This window comes from Netta rufina, assembly GCF_964035555.1.
Source record: "Netta rufina genome assembly, chromosome: 2".
Lineage (NCBI taxonomy): Eukaryota > Metazoa > Chordata > Aves > Anseriformes > Anatidae > Netta > Netta rufina.
The window spans coordinates 48,094,226-48,116,817 of NC_140124.1; the positions used below are offsets into that span (position 1 = coordinate 48,094,226).

Sequence of the window (22,592 nt, forward strand, 5' to 3'; positions counted from 1 at the left end):
CTGGTGTATTTCCATGATTCCGGTATTTAGGTTACTGTTTTGGCTTGCACTGCTGCCAGCAAAGCCTCACAGATACTGTGATACATTATGGAGGTGGTGCAGCTCTAAGTGGTCAGATGAGTATCATCTGCGAGCCCGAGCCCATTTGCCCCTGCCAATGGCCTGATTAACTCTGAAAGGCAACAAAACTGTACAGAACAACAAATGTGAAAAAAGCAAACTCCAGCAACTGATTAGCAGCAGTGGAGACAGCAGCTGAGAGGAAATGGTCATGGACTGCCTCTTAACAGCTCACTGGGACAACTAAACAGCAAACCTCCCTTTCACATTATCTTCTGTAGAATGATAACATTTCAAATGGTTTATATATTTTAACAAAAAATATCCATTTTAGCCTCATTTGCTGCAGGTAAAATACACTATTTCTGGTGAACAAGCAACAAGTTATTGCTACTTCACAACTTAATCTACTTTTAAAAAGAGTTGCTTAGACTGTTTTGTGAGAGTCATCTGTTGTACGAACTGCTGCAGAAATGGTGTTACTCCGCAGCTGATACTTAAACACTGTTGTGAAGTAACACTGAGCTGAATTTTAACTTATTCACTATAACAGAACAAAATGCAAACAACTTTAAATAAGCGTCTCTGAAATGGGAAGTGCAGTATCTCAGAACACCATCAAGTAAAATTCTTGGTGAAAACAACGAAAATATAGGATTCCAAGTCAGATATGGCTTTCCGTACTGGAACATGTAATTTTTATCTTCCTGTATCGTCATGAATTTAATGTTGTAGGAATTTTACAGCCAGTAATAAAGTCTTAGGCTTAGTGAAATCAATGGATCAGTTTGTCAGTAACTCTAAAATACACAGTAAACCCAGAAATTTATCCACAGTGATGTTAGAATTCTAACTATCAAAAAGCCATGCTATTGCTTGTCCCCTCTCTCTCCTCCCATTATTATTTTGTAAACGAAGATATCTAGCTACCCAGATAATCTCAGAAAAGTTAGATGTATATATGTGTATACGTATACACACACATACACACACCTGAAACAAGATTCCATTCCAAGTAGCTTTCAAAGTTGGATAGTAGTAACTGCACAGTTTTAGAAGTTCATATCTTCTAAGGGATCAAAACTTATGAAAGCTAATGTAGGATGCATTCTTCTTCTGAGCTTGAGCCCATTACTTTTGACCCTATAACTTTTTGAAGAATACTGGCTGCATTGCTTAATATACAGAGAAAAACAATAGTAGCTGGATTGCTGGAATTTTCACTAGCTAAGAGCAACATTGTATCATTCAGTGATAGTATCAATGATCAAAGATGTTCAATTGCCATTAGAGCGTTCCCCAGTTCTGTAACGATTATTTTGTTTAGAATTAGGTTGTATATTGTTGCACATAATTTTCCTTGCTGTAGGATTGTAAACAAAATTATGGAGAAGTGTTGATTCAATATCTGTGTTCCAAGTAGCAAAGTACCACTGGCAGTATAAAAGACAACTGTTCATTTCAGTACTTCAGCAGCAGTGAGGTTGAGTGACTCTGAGGGTGTAAAGCAATGCACTGCACCACGCTATGTGCTTCACTACAAAATTATAGGTAGCCAGAAAAGATCTATCACATGACTTAGCACACCAATTGCACAACATGTTTAATTGTTGCTTTCAGAACAAATTGGAAGTTAGGGCACAAGTTATTCTGGGACTTTAACTTGTGAACTGATACCAGGTCACAACATGGAACAACAACTTATTCTCTGTCCCAGTGATACAACAGCAAAGTAGATAGGCAAGCGATGATGAAATTATTTTCTGTGTGCCAAAGTGTATACCTTAGAACCAGGTTTGCCCCAAGGCTACAGGCATCATCCCATGCATGCATCCAACTATAATTGTTGACTATGAATTTCAGACATAACACAAAGTTTCATGAAAAGTGAAGTCCGATACCTCAAACACAGTCATTTACTTATTTTTTGTTTCCTCTGATCTTGTGTGCCTTGGTTTCCTGTTTGTATTATTACCCTTTTATTACTTATGGAAGGTAAAGGAGACAACTATAAAAAATACACTGCTAAGGAATAAGCAGATGTTATAGCTGGAGCTTTCTAAACATTTACCAAATGTCTTGGGAAGTCCCCCTGAAAGTTAGCCAACATTATAGCTATCTACTAGAAGGGCATGAAAGACAACCCAGGAAACTATAGACCTCTTAGTCTAACCTCGGTACCTGGACATTATGGAGACTATTATCCTGAGTGCTTCTGAAAGGAATTTAAAGAACAAAGAAATTATCAGGAATAGTTAACACAGGTTCATCAAGTGAAAGTCCTGCCTTAGTAATTTTATGAACTTCTACAATGAAGTTCTCTCTTTAGTGGATGAAAGGAAGGTAGGTGGTAGATGTAATCTTTCTGGATGTTAGTAAGGCTTTTGATACAGTCCCTCACAGCATCCTTCTGAACAAATAGTCTAACTGTGAGTTAACAGGTATATTTTACACCGTGTGATGAACTGACTGAATGGTAGAGCTCAAATAGTTGCAGTGAATAGGGCTACATCTGGCTGGCAGCTTGTCATTAGTGGTGTTCCCAGGTTCTTAGTTCTAGGGTCGGTTCTGTTCATCGTTTTTATCCATGATCTGGTTGCAGCAGTTGAATACATCCTTAGCAAGTCTATTGACAATATTAAACTGGAAGGTGCTGTTGACTACCTGGAGGGATAAGAGGCCTTGCAGAAGAATAATCTGGACAATCATCAGTGGCACAAAGCTAAATGCCAGATTCTGTACCAGGGACAGAGTAATGCAGGTCACAGGTATAGACTGGGAGACAAGTGATCAGAGAGCAGCCCTGTAGTAAAGGATCTAAGGGTGCTGGTTTACAGCAGGGTCTATACGTGTTAACAGCATTCCCTGGCAGCCAAGGTCTCCACAATGTAAAAAGGATGTTAAAATACTTAAAAGTATCCAGAGGATACTTTTACAAAGGTGGTAAAATGGCTGGAAGGTACGTCCTATGAAGAGAAGCTGAGGACACTTGGGTTGTCTAGTTTGGAGAAAAGAAGGTTAAGAGGTGACCTCACTGCTCTCTACAGATCCCTGAGGAAGGGAAATGAAGAGGGAGGTGCTGATCTCTTCTTCCTGGTAACCAACATCTGCAAACAGCACAACAATGCACCTGGTGAGGTATAGAATGGACATTATGAAAAATTTCTTTACCATGAAGGTGGTGAAATACTGGAACAAGCTTCCTAGAGAGGTGGTTGATAGCCCATGCCTGTCATTGTTCAAAGGGCATTTGGACAATGCTCTCATTAATATACTTTAACTCTTGGTTATCCCTGAAATGGTCAGGCAGTTGGACTCAATGGCCTCTGTAGGTCCCTTCCAACTGAACTGTTCTATTGTAGTGTAAAAGACCCGCGACATGCTAGTTTGCATTAAGTGAATTCTGACCACCCATGTACTCAAAGGCTCTAATCAAGACTTTCAGTCTTCACTGAGTCTTTGGTCTCTTAAGAGAAAAATCTCTTAAGATTTTTCATAATGTTCTAATGCAGTGTTAATTTTTTTATTTTTTTTTAAGTAATTCATGTTTTTTAATATAAATGCAGCATTCTTCCAGCCGTCTATATATAAATGAAAACTTCATTTCTACAATGTGGAGCTATACTTTTTTCATACTAGTCATCTGATGATCGAAATACCTGGTTCCACACCTTTGCTATTTCAGATAATGGAGTTACTGGCAATGACAGCAGTGAGATACATTATTTCTGGCTGAGAGTGAGGGTCACAAAAATTTTGCTCCTGTTTTAGAAACATTACTGACAGGTTCCAAGCCTTAATATTGCTACGTTCTAATCCACATTTGGGAATAACAAGCATGACTGCTCTGCTGTTCAGCCATTCCTTTCCAATCTTTTTAGAAAAGAGGCCTTTTGTCCTCCTCATCTAACACTGTTCCATCCACCTCACCTAGACACCCAGACACTTTGGCCTTTAGGGGTGGGTGAGCTGTTCAGTAGTCACTACGCTGTTACACACGGAGTTTCCCCCTCCTCTACCTCATATCTTTTGCTTTATCCCTTTCTTTTGCTCAGATGAGAGCACAGAGAGAGAAAAGCACTAGTATTATATTTCATGCATTTCCTTCATGGCCTAATCCCAGCAATTCTCCCTTAGTGCAAAAAGGGTATTCTTATACTTATCAGGAATCTGGTGCTCGAGTACTTTCTCAGACTGAAGCTCTGAGCAGAGGGGGCACAAACACTATTTGGGGACTACTTACTATGTGTAGGAGACAGCTTTCCCAATTTTATCCCATACAAAGAAGACTTAGGAGGATTAAGCAAAGCAGCCCATACTCCAATAAAAAAGTACTACACAAGCCCTTTTTTTCTCCTTATAAATCCTTGAAATTTGTCATTAAGAGACACGTAACACTTTTTAAAGAAGTTTCTGCTTTTATGTTTGTCTCTACTTGTACACAACTATAGCAAGACTATGAACAACATTGAATTTCCAATCTAGTAATTAAAACATGCAAACAAAGTTACTGGGCTCCTATACAACAGTGTAGCAGCAGAATAAAGTCACTGTTTCTATGGCTCTTCTGAAGCCTAAGTAACAGCAAACCCTAGGTAACAGCAAACTCTTGTTTGTGTTATCTGTCAGGGGACTTCATGGGGCACTTTCTTCACTCACACTGTTGACTTATATAAAACACACAACAAGGGCAACAACAACAATCACAGAAGGGAAAAACATGAGTTCTCATATTTTTGATTTGTATTAAAAACAGTCACAAGATATATGGCTTTTAGCTTTCAGGCTAGCTAACAATTAGGTTAAAAAAAACCAATATTACTATTTAAAGAACATGGCAAGTTACTACTAAGTTTTGTGGCTGGTGTTAAGACCTAACAGTAAATGTAGGCTCCATAGTATAAGGCAAATGAAAAAAAGTGCTTTGAATGCACTACGGATTAGCAATATAAAAACTATTTTGTAGTAGTGCAGTAGTCAGGTTACTTGCTATACCTTCTTTACAGACACTGCTTATTTCTCAGTAACTCTTTAACATAGTTTCTACTCATTTTGATGCATTCCATTGTACATTCTAAAAATCCAAAATCTAAAATTATATTACATAGACCAAGTCATTTTAGTATTTCAATCTTAGTACCTTTTCAAATGCCTTTTCAAATTTCTTCCTCTGAATAGTGTTTTTTGTTTGTTTGTTTGTTTTGTTTTTTTTAACTTTACTCTCAAAATCTGTTTCCACTGATGAAAAGGTCATCTTTGCAGAGCAGATGTGCTAACAATCTTACTTTTTATGAAGACCAAACTGGAAGAGATATTTTAAATTTAGATAGCAAAAACTATTCCACCCTTTAAATAGGTAAGAACGAGAGAACAGTGCAAAATGCCAGACTAAATAAATAAACAACCTTAAGTTTGCTAATTTCTCTCTTGGTTAATGTCCCATAAATGACCTTTATCACTGACAAGTCCAACTTCATCCAGATAGCTGAGGTTTAAGAATATCTACCCAAAAGCTGAGGTTTAAGAATATCTACCCAAATTGGATTGATTACTGGTTATGGCATTTTGAAGAGCACAATTCGGTTGTTTGTTTGCTTTTCTTTTTTTTTTCTTTCTTCTTCTTTTTTTTTGTTTATTTCTTAAACAGGCTGGAACTGCATTCCTGAGTAAGCTGATGTGACTGTCAATGAGGTAGAATGCATATAGCCATTACACTATAACAATGTTGATGTTACCATTTCTACATTTATCTAAAGCACAAAACATTTATCATTTTAGACTGAAATTAAGCCTTGCCAGAAATCATTTTTCTTTATATTGTTTGGAATTAAAACCATATTAAACTGATCCATTATGAAAATTCTCTTCTATCTTTGTTTTTCAGACCATGTCTGCATCCTTAGGCAATGAAACTATTTTTATAATTGTAATAAAACAACAAAGTGTTGACTTTAAGTTAAGAAAATTGTTGCTTGAATGACTAAATACTTCAACAAACACAATAAATCCTTCTAACTTTAACATACAGATAAAACACATGCATGAACAGGTCCATATATTTCACAGTTTATGACATGTAAGTTTGCTTAAACTTATTTCAGTCTTCTGCTCAGTGTTTATAGAACAGGTCTGAATCTCTAAATTTTAATACTGCCTTCTATCCTTAAGGAAGAAAATGAAAAACTGCCATTAGAAAAATCCAGCTCATAGCACAAAGTACAACAGTAATGTTATACTCCTGTAAGAAACACAACTGAAGCAACTGTCTTACAAATAATATTTCAATGAAGATAGAAATAATGAAAGAATACTGTCTGTGGGTATCTTGCCACAGAAATTTCTATTTGGCAATGTAAATGGAGAATCCTAGATTTCAATGTTTGCTTCCTCCCAAAGCTATGGTAGCTTTCTACCAGAGCTGAAAAATCAGGTCTGTTATCATTCCTCTTGCAGGATAAAAGGCCAGAAAAAAAATGAAGGAACACAACAACAAGAACGTAACATATTTTACAACAAAATCTCTAGAGAATTATTTTCATTTTTTTCTGAAGAGCAACAAAGAGAGAGCCTGACATTTAAAAAGAGTTAAAAAACAGTATTTGGAACAATTATCTTATATTCTATACTATTTAAATGTTCTTTAAAGAAGAAAATGCAGAATTATTTCCTCTGGACTTATAAGTAATACCACAATTGCCAAATAATTTAAATTTGGTTTCAGGAACAATTAGGTGCAAATTATTTATCTATTTATTTTTAGATGTTTGCACCTCTAATCTCTCAACTGCATTAACTCTTCTAATATCAGAGACTGTTTTAGACTCCTTTTCCCCTCCTTCTGGCCCCGAATCCTACATACTTAATCCACCAGACAAACATTATAATCAGTGTTGAGAAAACAGAGTTCCTTCCCTGAATACATGGAGAAAGAGAGAGCTGACTTCTACCATTCTCCTTGTACTGCTACCTGCTGCAAGTCTAACTAGGACAGAATATTACCTATAGGCAGTGTCATATGTTACAGAAGTATGCAAACGGATCTCACCCCATGGTAGAAGATGTAGACAGAATGTTAACTCCATAGAAAGGTAGAATTAAAAAGGCATGTTATAAAATGTTGGTAATTATTCTTTATAATGACATACATTTTTTTTTTTATCAGTTACTCATTTGTGATGGCAGTAAGCGTTCTACTGCTTTCAGTTCCCAAATCCTTTGTTATTAATCACACTTGTAGACTTCTGCTTTAAATAAGGATACTGTGTTCACAGAAGAAAAAAATCCTCACCAACACCGTTGTTGAGCAACTGGTACATAAAAGATTAATTTACACATTTACAGACTAATGTGAAAGACAGTTGACACACAATGGATGCAACTGATGTAGAAAACACGCTCTAGAGAAAGTCTTCACCTGTTCACTATAAAGTAAATTTCAGAAATTTTGGAATATTCAATAGGACAACTAACAAGACAGAAAAATTTAAAGCAGGCCATTTTACATATACTATATTAAATATAATTCCTCAAGTTTACTAGATACCTAGCAGCTAAATATGGTACAAAGAACTGATAATCTCTGAGAAACAAATTAATATGTATTTGGAATATTGCACATTTAAATATTACAGTGATTCCTCAAAAGTCCTTTGGAAAATGAACAAGAGTTTAGTTATACAAGCATCACCTGTCTCATCAGTGGCAGACAAAATGCTATTTAATAGCATGATTTCTAATTGTTCTCAAACGGATACTACAATATATGCCAGATGATATTGGAATTTGTGTATGTGTGTACATGTACACAAAGAACATTTTGCTTCTTTAGTGCTTCATGAAAATTTAAATTTTTTTTACATTCTCTTTGAAGGTAACAGCTTAAAATTATTAGCAACTGTAATATTAAGGTATTATGAAAGCAAAGGTGGTACAGTTATCGTCATAATGGTCAAGACCATGCTCCACCTTGTCAATATACTATTGGTGCTCTGTATTGCAGGTTTATCTGCTACTTAATGTTTTGCAGATGAAAACTTAGAACAACTATTTTAATACTAAGAGCAATTTTGAAAATATTGGTAAATACTGGTACCCTTTATCATACTTTTCAGTTTTAAATATTCATATGAAAAATTGTAACAAGCATTTACATTTAGTACACCTCCAGAATCTGTTGAATTTGAGTAAACCATGTTACATTTATACATACTGCCTTATCAATTTACTATATTATATAATTTCGTTTTAAACAACTGTATTATTTATTAGTCTAAAGATGTTCAGAATTCTTAAGGAAAGATTCTGTTACTAAAGGCCTGTTACTTTTCTATCTGTTACTTTGTATCAGATAGAAAAGTAATTATGAACCATAAACATTGTGCTTCCATTTTACTCTAATATTTTAAAATGTACATTACAATTATCTAAATAATAGAAGGCCACTTTAATAAACATAATGGTACATATCAACTGTGTCTGTCAATGAGATATTTTGAAATATCTCTATTAGAAACACAAATCAATACACTTAGGGGAACTGCCATAACTGCTTCAAGCAATTTGTATTATCATTTCATTCTTGATGTTCCTACTCGTTGCAACTTACTATGAATGGCGTGAAAATGGCAACCCATCACAACTGATTTTTTTAAGCCTATTGCAAGAATTTTTCTCTTTCTTAATATAATTAAGTATCTTACTAAATACAAGTCTAGGTTAAAAGATACAGCCTACAACTCAAGTTTTGTATCTTTATAACTGTCCCACCCCTAGCCTGACTCATATTAGAAATGTTGTTGATGAAATGGAGAGTTATTTCCACTGCTTCGAACTGAAAGAACCTTGTACAAAGGGAAGCAGTCAAACTTCCGTTATTTTCAAAAAGACAAATCTCTTGAAGATTTTTTCATTGCTGACAAAACCCCCTGGAAAAGCATTCTGGGTACTGACTGAAACTCAGTTATCTCTACCTCCTCTGGGAGTCTGCATAAACTTTAGTAGTCTGTTACAAACGTTCTTTAAAATACAAATTAATTTTGGCCAAATATTTTACAGTAAAAAAGTTTGAGGGAAGTTAGAGAGTTAATAATTAGCTGTGAGGCAGAGATATAGAAGTTTAAGGATGTACATTTACAGTTTGAAGAAAAACGTTTTCATTAGTACCTGTAACAGGCCTAGTTAAAGGAAGAATGATTTTACTTCTGAAATGAGAATGAGGCAGAATTCACTTCTTAAACCAAGTGCAAGTCAATTCAGCACACACAAATATTAGAGCTCGCAAGTCTTTTGTTTTAGGTACATCTACAATTTTTATGAAAATAAAAGTAGGAAATCACACAATAGGGCTAACTGACCTTGTTTTTTGGATTGGATGTATTCATTACACTTCGAGTTTCTTTCCCCGTGTAGATGACAACACCAATTACAGTTCCTGAAAAACAAAGTAAAACAGAGGTGTCAAGTAGTTATGAAAAAATGGTTATAAAGGATATTTATATCTTCTTTAATAACATCCATAAAAGTGACTACAAGATTTCCTTCTTTTCAATTGAAACAATAATTTAAAAGTAACTGGTTAAAGACTTGCATTTGAACTGAAAGTTGTCTCAATTTTTTTTCCAGAAGTTAACACAGCTTAAATAACTGCCCTTCACAAGAAATAAAAAAATTAGTACAACAGTGTTGAATATATCATATACAAATTGCCTGCTAGTTCTGTCACCTATCACAACGTAACATCTACTTCACCCCATTTATTACGTTGATAGAATTCCATATAAAAGTATTCTCCTTTTCAGTAACACATAAAAATAATTCTCCAGTCCCAATGATCTTTTAGTTGGTTTTTACTGGAAGGTATACAAAAACTGGCTTTCATTATTTAAAAGACATATGTATTTAGTGATGATAATTCAGATTTTTACTACTATTTAGATTTTTACTACTATGTATCTCACTTTCTAGCACAATCAAAATTTTATATTAATTCTTTTTTCAAGTGACCTGAAATGGTTTTATGTTAGTACAATCAATAATTGGTCATTTTTGTCATCTTAATGCTGTAAGGAATTAATTAACATAACTTGTCAGACAGACCCTACTAAGAAGACTCTAAAAACTGTAGAAATATTACACTTTTTCTGACATTTGCTTGTTTTTGAAAAATCAAGTCTGTTATCATTACAGAGAGAATAGATTCCCTGTGCAACGGAACCAAGCAACACTGAGCATCAAAGGGTACATGTATGACTGTCTATACAGACTCGGGAAAGGAGCACTCTGTCCCAGATTCCTTTGCCAGCTCCTTAAACATGATCTCTTTCCCACAGCACTCTAGCATGATCCTAATTTGGTATTTTCCTCAACAGTGTATAAAGTTAGACCTTACTATGAAGGGTTTTCCTTGCAAGTTTGGTGGACACCCCTTTTTTTTCTCCTTCTCCTCTTTAATTCCTTCCTTCCCTTCTATACTCCTCCACTTGAAAGATGCTTTCCACTGTTTCAATTCTTGGTCTTAAATCCTAGTTCCTCTTCCCAAATTCCTTATTTTCAGTTTTTGTACATAAGAATAACCATGGCCCTTTTTTTCTTCCTACAGTCCTTCTGTCTTATTACACTCAGCAAAAATTAAAGAAAACCATTTTCTCCTGTTTAAAAAATGTTGCAATGGCTCAGTGTCCAAATGCAGCATCTAGCTAATACGAACTCCTTATAATATTTGAGAGACATATGAAACGTTAGTAATATCTAGACTACGTTGTTTTAAAATTATGTAACCTTGTAACTGATTAATACTTTCTGATTAGTATTTACCTGATAAAAGATTTTAAGCAAGCTTTAACTTCATCGTGGAGTCTACATAAAAGAAAATCTATTACCACATGCAAAAACATGCCTGCTTTTCAGCAAGACCCTATCCACAGCAAGCTGAACAGAACACTTTACAACCTGAAGTTTTAATTAAAGGAAAAAAGATCAATAGCTTTAGTGGGATACAAATGACAACACTACTGACACCACAAGATTTGAGTATAAAAACTTACAAAGGAGGATTAAAAAGATATGAAAATCTCAGTAGCATGAGGAAACCAATGGGAAGGCAGACAAGAGGGAAACAAGAGATTAACAGCCTGAAACAGACAAAGATTTTCAAAAGCCATTAATATTATACATTGTAAAATAAGAATACAGTTCCACAGATGAGTTTTTAGATATATTATCAGATTTGATATTGCACTTACCTGAAGCAACAACAGTGCTTGCCCATAACGTATTTTCTATACTAAGGCTTTCGTGAACTGCTGGATCACTGTCTTCCTGTTAAAAATAAGAAGAGTGCTGTTTACAACTAAATAATGTGCTGTTTACAACTGTTTAGTACTAAAGAAAACTTTAGGAGGTAAGATAATCAAGCATATTTGACCAAATTACAGATTGTGGTAAATATTTTACAGAAAATGGGGGACCACTGACTACCAAAGTACACAGCAAGTTCTACATAAGGTCAATAATCAAAACCTATATCAAATTTTCACCTCCGTTTTGAAAAAGTCTTTGTGAAAAACAAAAATCCCCACATAAGCACATACACTTTTGTGTATACAGGATCAGTAGCTATAGCAATATTTAAAATTATTGGTTGTATTAGTAACATATGAGGTCTTGATCACTGAAACATTAAATATAAGAAAAGTATTCTGATCTAGCTCAAAAAAATATGATTTTTAGTATCCAGTCATCTTTGTAATACTTAGTAACTTTCTTCTGAGACAAGTGCCTTTGACAAGCTTTATCCATACACTGTATCTTTAATAATTTGTCCTGACTTTATAATGCTCAGATTCCTGTTTTGACCGATGATGGCTCTTGGATTATTCAGATTCTGTGATTATTTCGGTCTTATGAAAGTCTAACTATGCAGTGCATAGACATAAATACCTAATTAGAAATTATCCACAGAATACTGGTGTTTCACGGGATGCCACTACTACAGTCAAAATACTAACTGTAGCTGCCTGAGACATGGCAGTTGGTGGAGAGATTGCCTTTTACACGTGTGAATGTTGTTTCAACATACATATTTTTCAATATACAAGCCATTTTAAATCCACATATGTAATTCATTTAGAGGTTTCAAAATCTGTTTCAACAAGGCTAGCAATAGGAGGTAGACTGGCCATATGAGTTGAAAACAGACACGGAATTATTTTATTCCCATCTCAGGCTTTTCAGGACTTGCTAAAGCTAACAGAAAAGCTTTCCTGACATTCTTTCATATTGTCAGAAGGCACTGCTGGTACACAAGGATGATTGGGCTTTTGTAGCAAGAGTGAGTGGGAGGCTGACACTTTGACTAGCACAAACAGGAGTCTTAATTTCACACAGCTTGCCTTGAGATGCACAGACTGTTTTTAGTAAGCAAAAGACATGCTAACCCTGATTAGTATTTTTTAAATCTACAAACTATTCTGCATAATTCAAACTGTTTCATCTGCTTCATTTTTATTTCTATATTTCTTCACAAACTGGAGAAAAAAAAAAGGAAACTCTGCTTAAGTATTCTAATCAAGAAATTTGTGGAGTTTCTCATTAAATCACTAGGTTAACTGAAAACAAATATACAGGCATGTAAGAAAAATGCTTTTATTTCTATGAAGTCATTATTGTACTTCAAGGAGCATATCATGCTAGGGTTCATCAGAGGAGTTGCCAGCAAGCATGTATGGATTATGCATTTTATCAGAGCTGACCCTGAAGACCACTTTTATGCATAAATAGAAGAGCAGTTTAAGTATTTAAAACTCAGGGTAGATTAAAAAAAAAAAAAAAATGTTTTTTTTTTTCCTGTTCCCCCCACCCAGCTCCAGCGAAGAGAGGCCATCAGTGGAGTTCCACAGAAAACTGTACCAGGACTCAAGCTGTTTCATCATCACTCCAGAACAGGAATGACTAATGTGGTAACAGAGCAAGAAAAAAAAAAGTATCAATCCCCCTATGAAAGTGGACAGATGAAATTCCCTACTTCAAAACGTAGAGTTATGCACACAAAACACATCCTGAATTCACAAAGTAATGAGCTCTGAGCTGATTGTAACTACTCAGAAAGCAGCTTCTGAGGTTGTTACAAATCTACTAAAATACTAACTTAATAAAGAACAAGCTGAATGCTTAGAATTACTAGGATAGAAAAAGAGAATAAAATCAAAAATATCATGCCAGTACAAAGAATACATGGTTTAGCCACGTCTTAAGTATGTAGGCTCCAAATTCCTCTTCCACACCCTTCATTCTAAACAGAAAATAAAAGGAACTGGAAACTGTTCATGGTCAAAGCATATAGTCCAAGTAGATTCCGTACTAGTTATGACTAAATAAATTTGAACTCTTTGATTACGGAAATAATAGACACCTACGAAATGGGCAGGGCAGGAAGGCAGGATAGATATTGCTGTCTCTTTCAAAAACAAGAAGGTCATTAATGTGTCAGCAAAATTAAAACTGGCAATTGCTTTTCATAAAGTATGTAATTAACCTGTAGAACTTCTTCCCGTGTCAATGCTAAAAGGCTACACAGATTCAAGGGGGGACTGGGTAAGTTTAAAGAAGGGAAGTTCATTGTGGGTTACTTAGAGAAACCAACACTGACTTAGGAAGTTCCCATGTCATGAGTTGTTAAAAGACAGAAAAATCTTCTGAGGAAGTATTATCATCTTTTTACCTTGTTTCTTATTCTATTTTGTCAGCAGTCTGCTTATGGCAACTGTGAGGAATAGGATACTGAGCTAGGAAATTATTATTTTGCCTTAAGTGTATCCTTCAGTTAGTAGATGTCAAGACAATGAGTTATGAAGCTCTTCCATATTATAAGAAGCAATCAAAAGCCCTTCAGCGATCACAAAGAGCTGACAACACAGCCAAGAAAAATCCACTTGTCCTATGTCTACCTGCTACAAGATTTGTGAAACATCTCCCTTTAGGTAATTCAAAATAGGTTAACATCCAAAGAGCTAAATCTATTTCTACTCACATCACACCCATCAACAGAGTGGTTTGGCAGATAAGCTAACTTCTGCACATTTCCTTACGATCCTTTCAAGCCATTCTGCCCTCATCCAACACCTCCACCTTTCTACAGTTCATTCAATTTACCAAATTCCATACCTTCCACACCCAAATGGTGGAAGATTTAACCCTATTTTCCATTTGTTCAAACAAAGAAACAAAAAATATACCTATGGGTTATGAGTTCAGCAATTTCAGATTATTTCTAATTTAGGGGCTGGGAGCAGAGGAGATGGTAATGACATAAACAAGGAAGAGACCAAGGCTCTGAACAAAACCAGGTCTATGATAAGGAGAAATGCATCTGCAAATTTTCAGACACAATTACAGCTGGCAGAACAGTGTATGGTTTAGGGGTAAACTAACTATTACTCTCTCTAGGAGCGGAAATTTGACATAAAGGGATTTCTTTGTCCAGCTGATCAAGCTTCCGTTTAAGGTCTGCCTGGGTTGAATTTCATTTGGTATCTGTATGTTAATAGGTCTTTAAATTCTGAATTAAACTCGTAACCAGAGCAGAGCAGTTCGGTCCTGCATTCAAGCTTTATATTTAGGCTCAGGTTTTGAAATTATGTACAGTATTGATCACGGATGTTGAAATTGTCAACAGTTCCTATTCTAGGAGGTAACTCTTACAACTCTTGCATACGCAGAGAAAAAGGAACAGATGACCAGTGACATAAAAACTGAATGAACTCTACTCTCAGTCCTGAACTCACAATCCAGCTCACCAAAGCTGACCAAGGGACATAACAATTTGCAAGTTGCAATCTAAAAGGTTTCCAAAGCCTTTTAGTTTATCTACTGTAGTAAGATACTTGTAAGAAAAGTTTCCTGAGAATGACAGATACGTTCAAAACCAAATAACCTAATCATTGAAAGAACCAGGGTATCACTTCCACAGACTTTTTCTGTTCCTATTCCTAGCTGGCAGGATGCAGCACTGACAACCAACAACAACTTTTATAGCAAAGTGTTAGAATAGGCATTAGTTTAGTTGCATTGGCCACCCCAATCCCACATTAATTGGAATTGTTACTCATTAATGGGATTATTACTATTATTATTAATTATTATTCTTGCTACATTCCTCGTACTTGCAGATTAGCTTCCATACCCATGAACTCCCTATTCTCACTTTCTGTAAGGCTGTCAGTAGCTGCATAAGGAAGGCAAGAAAAAAGAAATTGGAAAACATGATACCATTCCATTCTGTGAAAGGAACACAACAATTGCTTCAAAGGGGTAATTCTCTAAGAAAACATAACTAAATAATGAACCTGCATTCTTTCTACTGGAATACATATAGATACAAAATAAATAACCAAGAAAACATCTGCTTAATTGGCTCAAAGCCAGAAATTCTGCCCATAATTGAATACACAATTTTCTGTATGAAAATTCTCACATCTCTGTATGTATTTTTCCCCAGTGTCAACAGCTACATGCAACAGGTTTGCACTATGAGAGTTTTTTTATTAGTTTGTTTTTAACATCTGAGCTACAAGGCAATGTGTTGGAAAAATGACACCAGATAGTTCTATACTACAGGAAAAAAACATGTTACTATAGTGGATAAACTAAAATTCAAAGCAATCAGTTCTCTGGCATTTCTCCTGGACTAAAAAAAAAAGAAATTTCCAAAGTAAATGAAGAGTGTGAGGTGACAATGCAGAACTGCAGTATAGGAGAAATTACACAAAAGATTCTTACAGGAATAATGGAAGAAGGACCCAAACTTAAGTGAAAACCAACTGAGGTCAAAAGTTGGAGAGACAACTTTCATGATTTTGGGCAGAAGCTGTAAGGAAAAGGTAAATAAAACTGGGCATGCCACTACACACTGATGCAATACTCCAGAATACTCTCTTGACTCCAACAGAAAAGTTGGATTAAGACGTATGGCTATATTTTATTCTCTTTCTACAGCCATATGTTTTCTTCATAATTTTTCAGAATCAATGAAATAGCTTCCTAATTTATCATGTTTACATAGTAGCATCAGTTAAGTGATACTCTAGCAGTTATATCTGTAAATACCTATTCTGTGCACAACTATTTCAAAATAAACTCAGCCAAGACAGAGAAGATGCTCTGAGAACAAGTAAAACGATCTCTCACATTTTCAGAGAACTCAAGTACAGTTCATCTATTGTTTCTTGATAGGGAATCTAGAAGAGGGGAGAGAAGGAGGAGAATTAACATATGTTGTTTAAGGGCCTGACATGATCCTTCCCACATGTCCATGCAAAGACACACACTCACTTTCATGCAGTCAGTATGTATGATGCATCAAAATCTATGGAGGACAACAAGAAATGACTTCATGTGAAACTGGTAGACATCAATAGATGTACAATGGAATTTCAGCTCCTCATGATTTGGTTATGCAGGTGTACTGCAGAAGGTATCTTTGATCAGCTATCAGGTTAGCTGTGAATATATTTCTCACATAGGAATACTTAGGTAGAAGATGCTCCCACATAAAAATTCTAAAGCTGTACACCTAAGTTTGTTTTTTGTTTTGTTTTATGGTCATGCACTTTTTGAAATTATCTAAGCTTGTCTCCTATATTGTTAGTACTCTGTCTTCATAATGGCAAAAAAAAAAAAGAAAAAAAAAGAAAAATCAATGCGTTATTACCCTGTCAACCTACCCTTGCAAGAATTCTTTGAACATCAACGCCTAAGTAGGAAAAATGTATACATTAGCATCACTAAGCACACTACTTTTTTTTTCTTTTTTACCTTAATATAAAATAGGGATTAGATGCAAAAACTGATTTAGTGTAACAAGTAAGGGCTCACAGCAGAAGTGGAAAGATAAATCAGTAGGAAAGTGTCCTAAAGCAATACATTGCCAAATTTTACTATGCATGAGGTATAGAGTTAACACAAAGAAAAGGTTTCTAAAAATATGAATAGTGTGATCCACTATGAACCAAATTTGAGGACGCTGCCCTCAGATGCATGCATATAGAAATGCAATTTAAACTACCCTTCCTACTTAAGCAGTCCAAAACACGTAATCCTGAAAGCTAAGCACATCATGGTTATTTACACGTATCAGGGATGCTGGAATCATACAGCTCTTATTATATGTACAAATGGAACCCACAACAGGGAGCAACTGTTTAGTCATCATTTCCCAATGTCTCAATTACACAAACTGGAATTGTTAAAAAGGCTCTGTGGAGTTCAATTTATATTTAGAAAAGTATATGCTTAGCTCTTGGGTTAGAAATAATTTTACAGCTGTTAAGAGAAGTTTCATTTGAACAATTGGTCAATACAAGGTTTAAGTAAACACTGTTGCTTACAGCTTCAGTAAGTTATGGGCAAATGACATTTACTTTGTAGGCTACATGAACTATATAACTGGTATAAATCGGTCTTTGAGAGCCAACAACTGCAATATCTCATCAGTTTACTTAGAACTGGGAACTGGAATTTCAATTACTGAACAAAATCTATTACCAATTCAAGTCACTTGGGTAAAAAAACCCTTCTCTCTCCCTCCTGTTGTAGTTAATTCTCTCAAATTATTTTAGAAACATATTATCGAGAGGAATGAGTCAACTAACAGTTAAGTGTAGATAAAATAACCAAAACAATCACTGCATCTGCTAATATCACAGATAAAACTAAAAATCTCTAAAGTCTTTTTTTGTTGTTGTTTTTTTTTTTTGTTTTTTTGTTTAAATCAGCTGCTTGGACACCTCACTTTAAAGGGTTAACTTTAGCAAGCCACCTTCTGAAAATAACAGCAAAAACGTCAAAAAAAAAAAAGACTGTAAAGTTATCATATTTGGTATATAGCTGGAAAAAATATTTAATAAAGCTCCCATTAAGTAACTTTTAGTTTTATTTCATTTTTTAAGGTACTTGAACTTCACAAGGAAAATCAAAGAAACCCTGTTAAACAAGACACATTTGTATTGCACATAAACTATCAGTTGCATTGTCTGAGGCTACTGAATACATTCAACTTGACACTTCTTTGACATATGAATAAAACATTAGATGCCTGGAGATAAACAATAAATGCTACTGCAGAAATGGTCTCATATAAGATTATTGTGATGTCAACGAATACACCATTCTCAGATTCTGGTTTTTATTTTCCAGATATTCTATTTGTATTAGCTTTCTGCAATACATATTTAACAAAATACCTTGTACGTGAAGCATTTCCATGACAAGAACATGGATATACTCCTGTAACGCTTAGGAAAGACTCAATACAACTTCAGTACTAAATGTAAGATTCACACTGAGAAATGGGAGAGAGGGGAGTACAACTGTCTTTATAGACACTACTTACCCGTGTGAAGGTACCCTCAAAACTGTGAATATCCAGCTGTGGCTTCTGAGCGTAAACATAAGCATTGATTGAAAAGAGATCCTGTAAAACAGATTAATGTATTTACTAGTTTTTAAATTTAATCAACTATTTTAAAGAACCTTTTAATGGTAAAGATTTCAATTTATGACCCTTACCACTCCAAGTTAAATTCAATAAAGTTTTATCCAATAAACATGTGATTTTCAAGTATATCTTGATATAAAGAAAAGAGATCCAAAATGGTATTCTAAGTGTGTTGATATTTCACAAACGAAACTGTTTTATGAGTTAGAAATTTTATAAAATTTATTTTTTCTAAGAGCCTGTCTTAAAAATATTTTCTGTATATTTGTTGCTTTACAAATGAAGTGTTTTTTTTTTTTTTCTTTTTTAAATTAAACCAGAAACAAAATACTTTTCTAGAGCAAAAAGCCAACTGAATACAAGGTCAAGCAATGAAATTGATTTAAATTCTCCTTAACGCTGATCACTCAGCATACACATGTGTAGACAACCCACGAAAAACTCCAGACACTTTAAGAAAGTGTTGATGGTTTGATGGAGCAAGTAAGAGATTTCAGCATAATTCTCATGTACGGTCACACAATACAACTCTGGAGAAGATGCTCTACACCAATGCCCAGCCAGCATAAGAATCTCAACCTGTGATGAAATACAAGGGTGTCTATCTTCTCACTGCATGTAGTTCCTATTATTTGGGTTACCTACATCCTTTATTACTGAATTAATCTTGCAAAAGGCTAATCAGCCTTAAGATTCATTCTTTGAAGAGAAGATGCTATAATACCCTGTTCATGTAAGATAGAATGTGCTGTCTTCAAAAGCAGAATTAATTTTACAGCCTCTTTTATGGATGTGTAGACACACCTCGGCTCAAATACAGCTATTTTTAAAATCATGCCATTTTTTATTCATAATTTGAATATAACACCCCTCCCCAAATTTGAATAAAACTATTTGAACAATACAAAATTAAAGGAGCAATTGTCCACGTATGTGCCTTAAAATCTACATGCTTGTGTCTTTTTATTACTCTGATAAAATGACAATAGATTTCTGAATACAGATTTTCACTTTTCAAGGTATGAGTGAATCTTTTTTTTCATCTTGATAGTTTACATTTATCAAGCATGTTTGACTTAAGTTCAAAAATGTGTAGTTGTCTAAATCGTTAGTTTGTATTTCAGTTTATATTCTGTAGACAAGAAATTTCTTACTTCATACCTTGCAAAAACAAACTTTATTTAATGTATGTTATAAAAATGAATTAAATCTGAACATTAACTCTCACAAATTATATTTGTCTTTAAAATATTAGTCACTTATTATAGTCTTTCACATTAAGTTTCATTCATTGCATCCTTGTTCTTCCAATCTACTTTCATCAGCTTCAAAAGAAATAATTCATATGAAACTAATACACATGGTGTCCTATATCTTCATCATTCACTTCTTTCCAATCTGTTATCACCTACAACTCAGCTAATCTGGGCTATTATGTGCTTTATTATGCAAAGAAAAATAAAGTCTCTCAGTAGTGGATAGTACAGCAGAAAACTAATACCACACACATACTCCTATACACAATAAAAACTGCTAGTGAAATGCGTCAACCAAGAACTTCTCTCTTTTCAAAGAATGACTTAGTGGGAAACAACATTAGAATAAAAAGAAGCAGAAATAACCACCCTTTTAAGTACGTTGGCATTTGTACAGTAATATTTTTTCCTGCTTTCCAGGCCTCATATAGGTACTTGCTTCTATTGCAATGTCCTCCCTTGTTAAATTTTAAATGTAAAAATTTCTACCACATTCCTTTCATAGCTTGTCTTTTTATGTTTTAGTTCTTCTGTTATTTCTGATTTAACACCTAGACTTTTCATGTTTTCCTTTTTTCTTTTTGAATTTCAGCTCAACCCCACATATCTTGATGAAGAACTGAAATCTGCAATTATTCTAGAAAGCCGCAAACTAGAACCAGCTGAGTACTCCAAGGGTGCATGCTTTTTTGTTAAAGAAGTGGAAAAAAAATATAAAAATACTCTAGGAGAAAACTGAGGTGGTAGTTCATTGCTTTTTCATTCATGAGGGGTAGAAAGAAGTTATAGAAGAATATTACATACGCTCAGAAATTTTCTTAAGTGTTTTTTCATTACTGGGGGAAAGGGAAAAGGACATTTTTTTCAGTAGACCCATGTTCTGTACACCGAATGGATATCATTCTCAGGCCAGTAAAATAAAGAAGCTGAATTCTCTTAAGACAAGACCAAAGAATGATATGATTTATGGAAGACTGACATTTACATATGAATTACATTCTACAATAAAGGTAGGAGTACAAAGATGTTCCTTCATACAGTGTTGCTTTCCCAGTAGCGCATTTCTCATCTCAAAGTCTTGAAAGAAATCACAATGGTAGTTTAAAAAGGAGGCATCAAGATTTATACACAATGCTACATGTAAATAAAACTTCAGCTCATTGATCAAGCAAAATTTGCCTGGTTAGGCTGTGTCATTGCTTCTCCCTGTATAGCCTCTAAAAGAGATTTAGTTTATTTTAAAAAAGAGAACTACTTTTTATTAATGATTTAACTAACTAGGAGCTTGGTCTACATAAAATTCAGCTTTATCAAAGAATTATTTTCATATTATGAACACTGAACCACTGGTTCACTGAAGCCAGTTAGTACTACCAATACATTCAATGGAAATAGGATTGTACATCCAAAATTAGGATGCTTTTAGGAAACAGTGAGGGCAAATGACCTCAGATTTTTTTACTTAAGGAAAAAAAAATCACTTGAACCAGGGGATTGTTAACAATTCTAGATTAAAGAAACAACATGAAAGACCTAAATCTCAAGCAATAAAATGTTATTTTTATTAACTGTAGATGAGATTAAAAATAAAAAGACATGATGACATAATGTATTTCATTATCTGTAATTCAAAAATAATAATTCAAAAAAAAAAAAAAAAGCATTTTATCCTTTTTGCTGAAAGTCAGGAAATGACTTGATGGTACTATAACGAAAATGTTCTATTTTGCATTTCACAACAGTAATTTACAAATCATCCTAAAGTTATCAATAACAGAAAAATCTCCTGTATTAGGTCAAGGGCAACATTTGTTCACCTTACTTAAAGATCATTAAATACATTCTTAATCATAACATGTAGTTCATTACAAATAAAATTGCCTTTGGTTCAATAAAACTAATTAAATGTAAATGCTATTGTTTACTGCTGTATGGATCTTCTGATATAAATCAGCAAGTCAACATTTATTGAAAATTACAGTGACCTCATTGCTGTTAATAAATTTACTTGATCACATACGCTAGAGAAGAATGCCTCAGAATGTGCAGATTGCTAGAAAAACTGCCCCACCTATAACTATGAAATTGCAAGAAACCTAATCTAGGTGTCACAGTATTTGCAACTCAGCCATCATTAGATGACTTGTTGAAATTTTAATTCTCTGATCACATTAAGTGCTTTAGAAAGACAACAAAATCTGTACCGATCGCCTTGGTGGTGTCATCTGTTCTTTAAGAAAAGCTCTGATGGTCTGGAGGTTTATTTATTCTGGGTGTCACAGTGGGTAAGGTTACAATGCTGCTCTAATGGTGTGACTGACAGCTCATGCCAGCACAAGATACTCACCACTTTTATGTCCAGTAATTAAAGAAATCAAAATGTACAGCAAATATGGAGCATATATTTACCAAATATATTACCAAATTGTTTAGTCTACTCTACGCTCAACTTGCACACGTTCTCTTAAATTACTAAAAATATATTTTAATATGCAAAAATAAACGTTAAGCCTCAGCTTTGAAAATACCCTACAAGCACATGGAAAGGACACTGTAATAGGAGTTAATATGGGAAGAGTCCCTGGAAATCAGGAAAACTACTACTGTAATGAACAACTGCTACATTAGAACAGAAGGTTAGCTGGAACTATTTGATCCACCGTAGCAGAGGGGATGGGGGACGGGAAAAAAGAACACAACACCAGCCCCAAAGACTCTGAGGGCAAACTGCCTCACCTCAGAGACAGCATCCTACACCACTCTGCACTTCTAAGCAGGTTCTATTT

The 22,592-nt window shown here is 34.5% G+C and overlaps 1 protein-coding gene across 4 annotated transcripts in view; it reads right to left on the reverse strand.

Moving 5' to 3' along the window:
* Positions 1 to 22,592, reverse strand: part of ATP9B (ATPase phospholipid transporting 9B (putative)) — a 164,968-nt gene that overhangs the window by 66,490 nt on the left and 75,886 nt on the right. For all 4 annotated transcript variants that reach the window (XM_084282525.1, XM_084282524.1, XM_084282526.1 and 1 more), the window contains 3 exons: positions 18,446 to 18,526; positions 11,301 to 11,376; positions 9,414 to 9,490 (listed from right to left, as the gene is read on the reverse strand). In XM_084282525.1, coding sequence (XP_084138651.1) covers positions 9,414 to 9,490; positions 11,301 to 11,376; positions 18,446 to 18,526 — 234 coding nt within the window. The remainder of the gene's footprint in view (positions 1 to 9,413; positions 9,491 to 11,300; positions 11,377 to 18,445; positions 18,527 to 22,592) is intronic.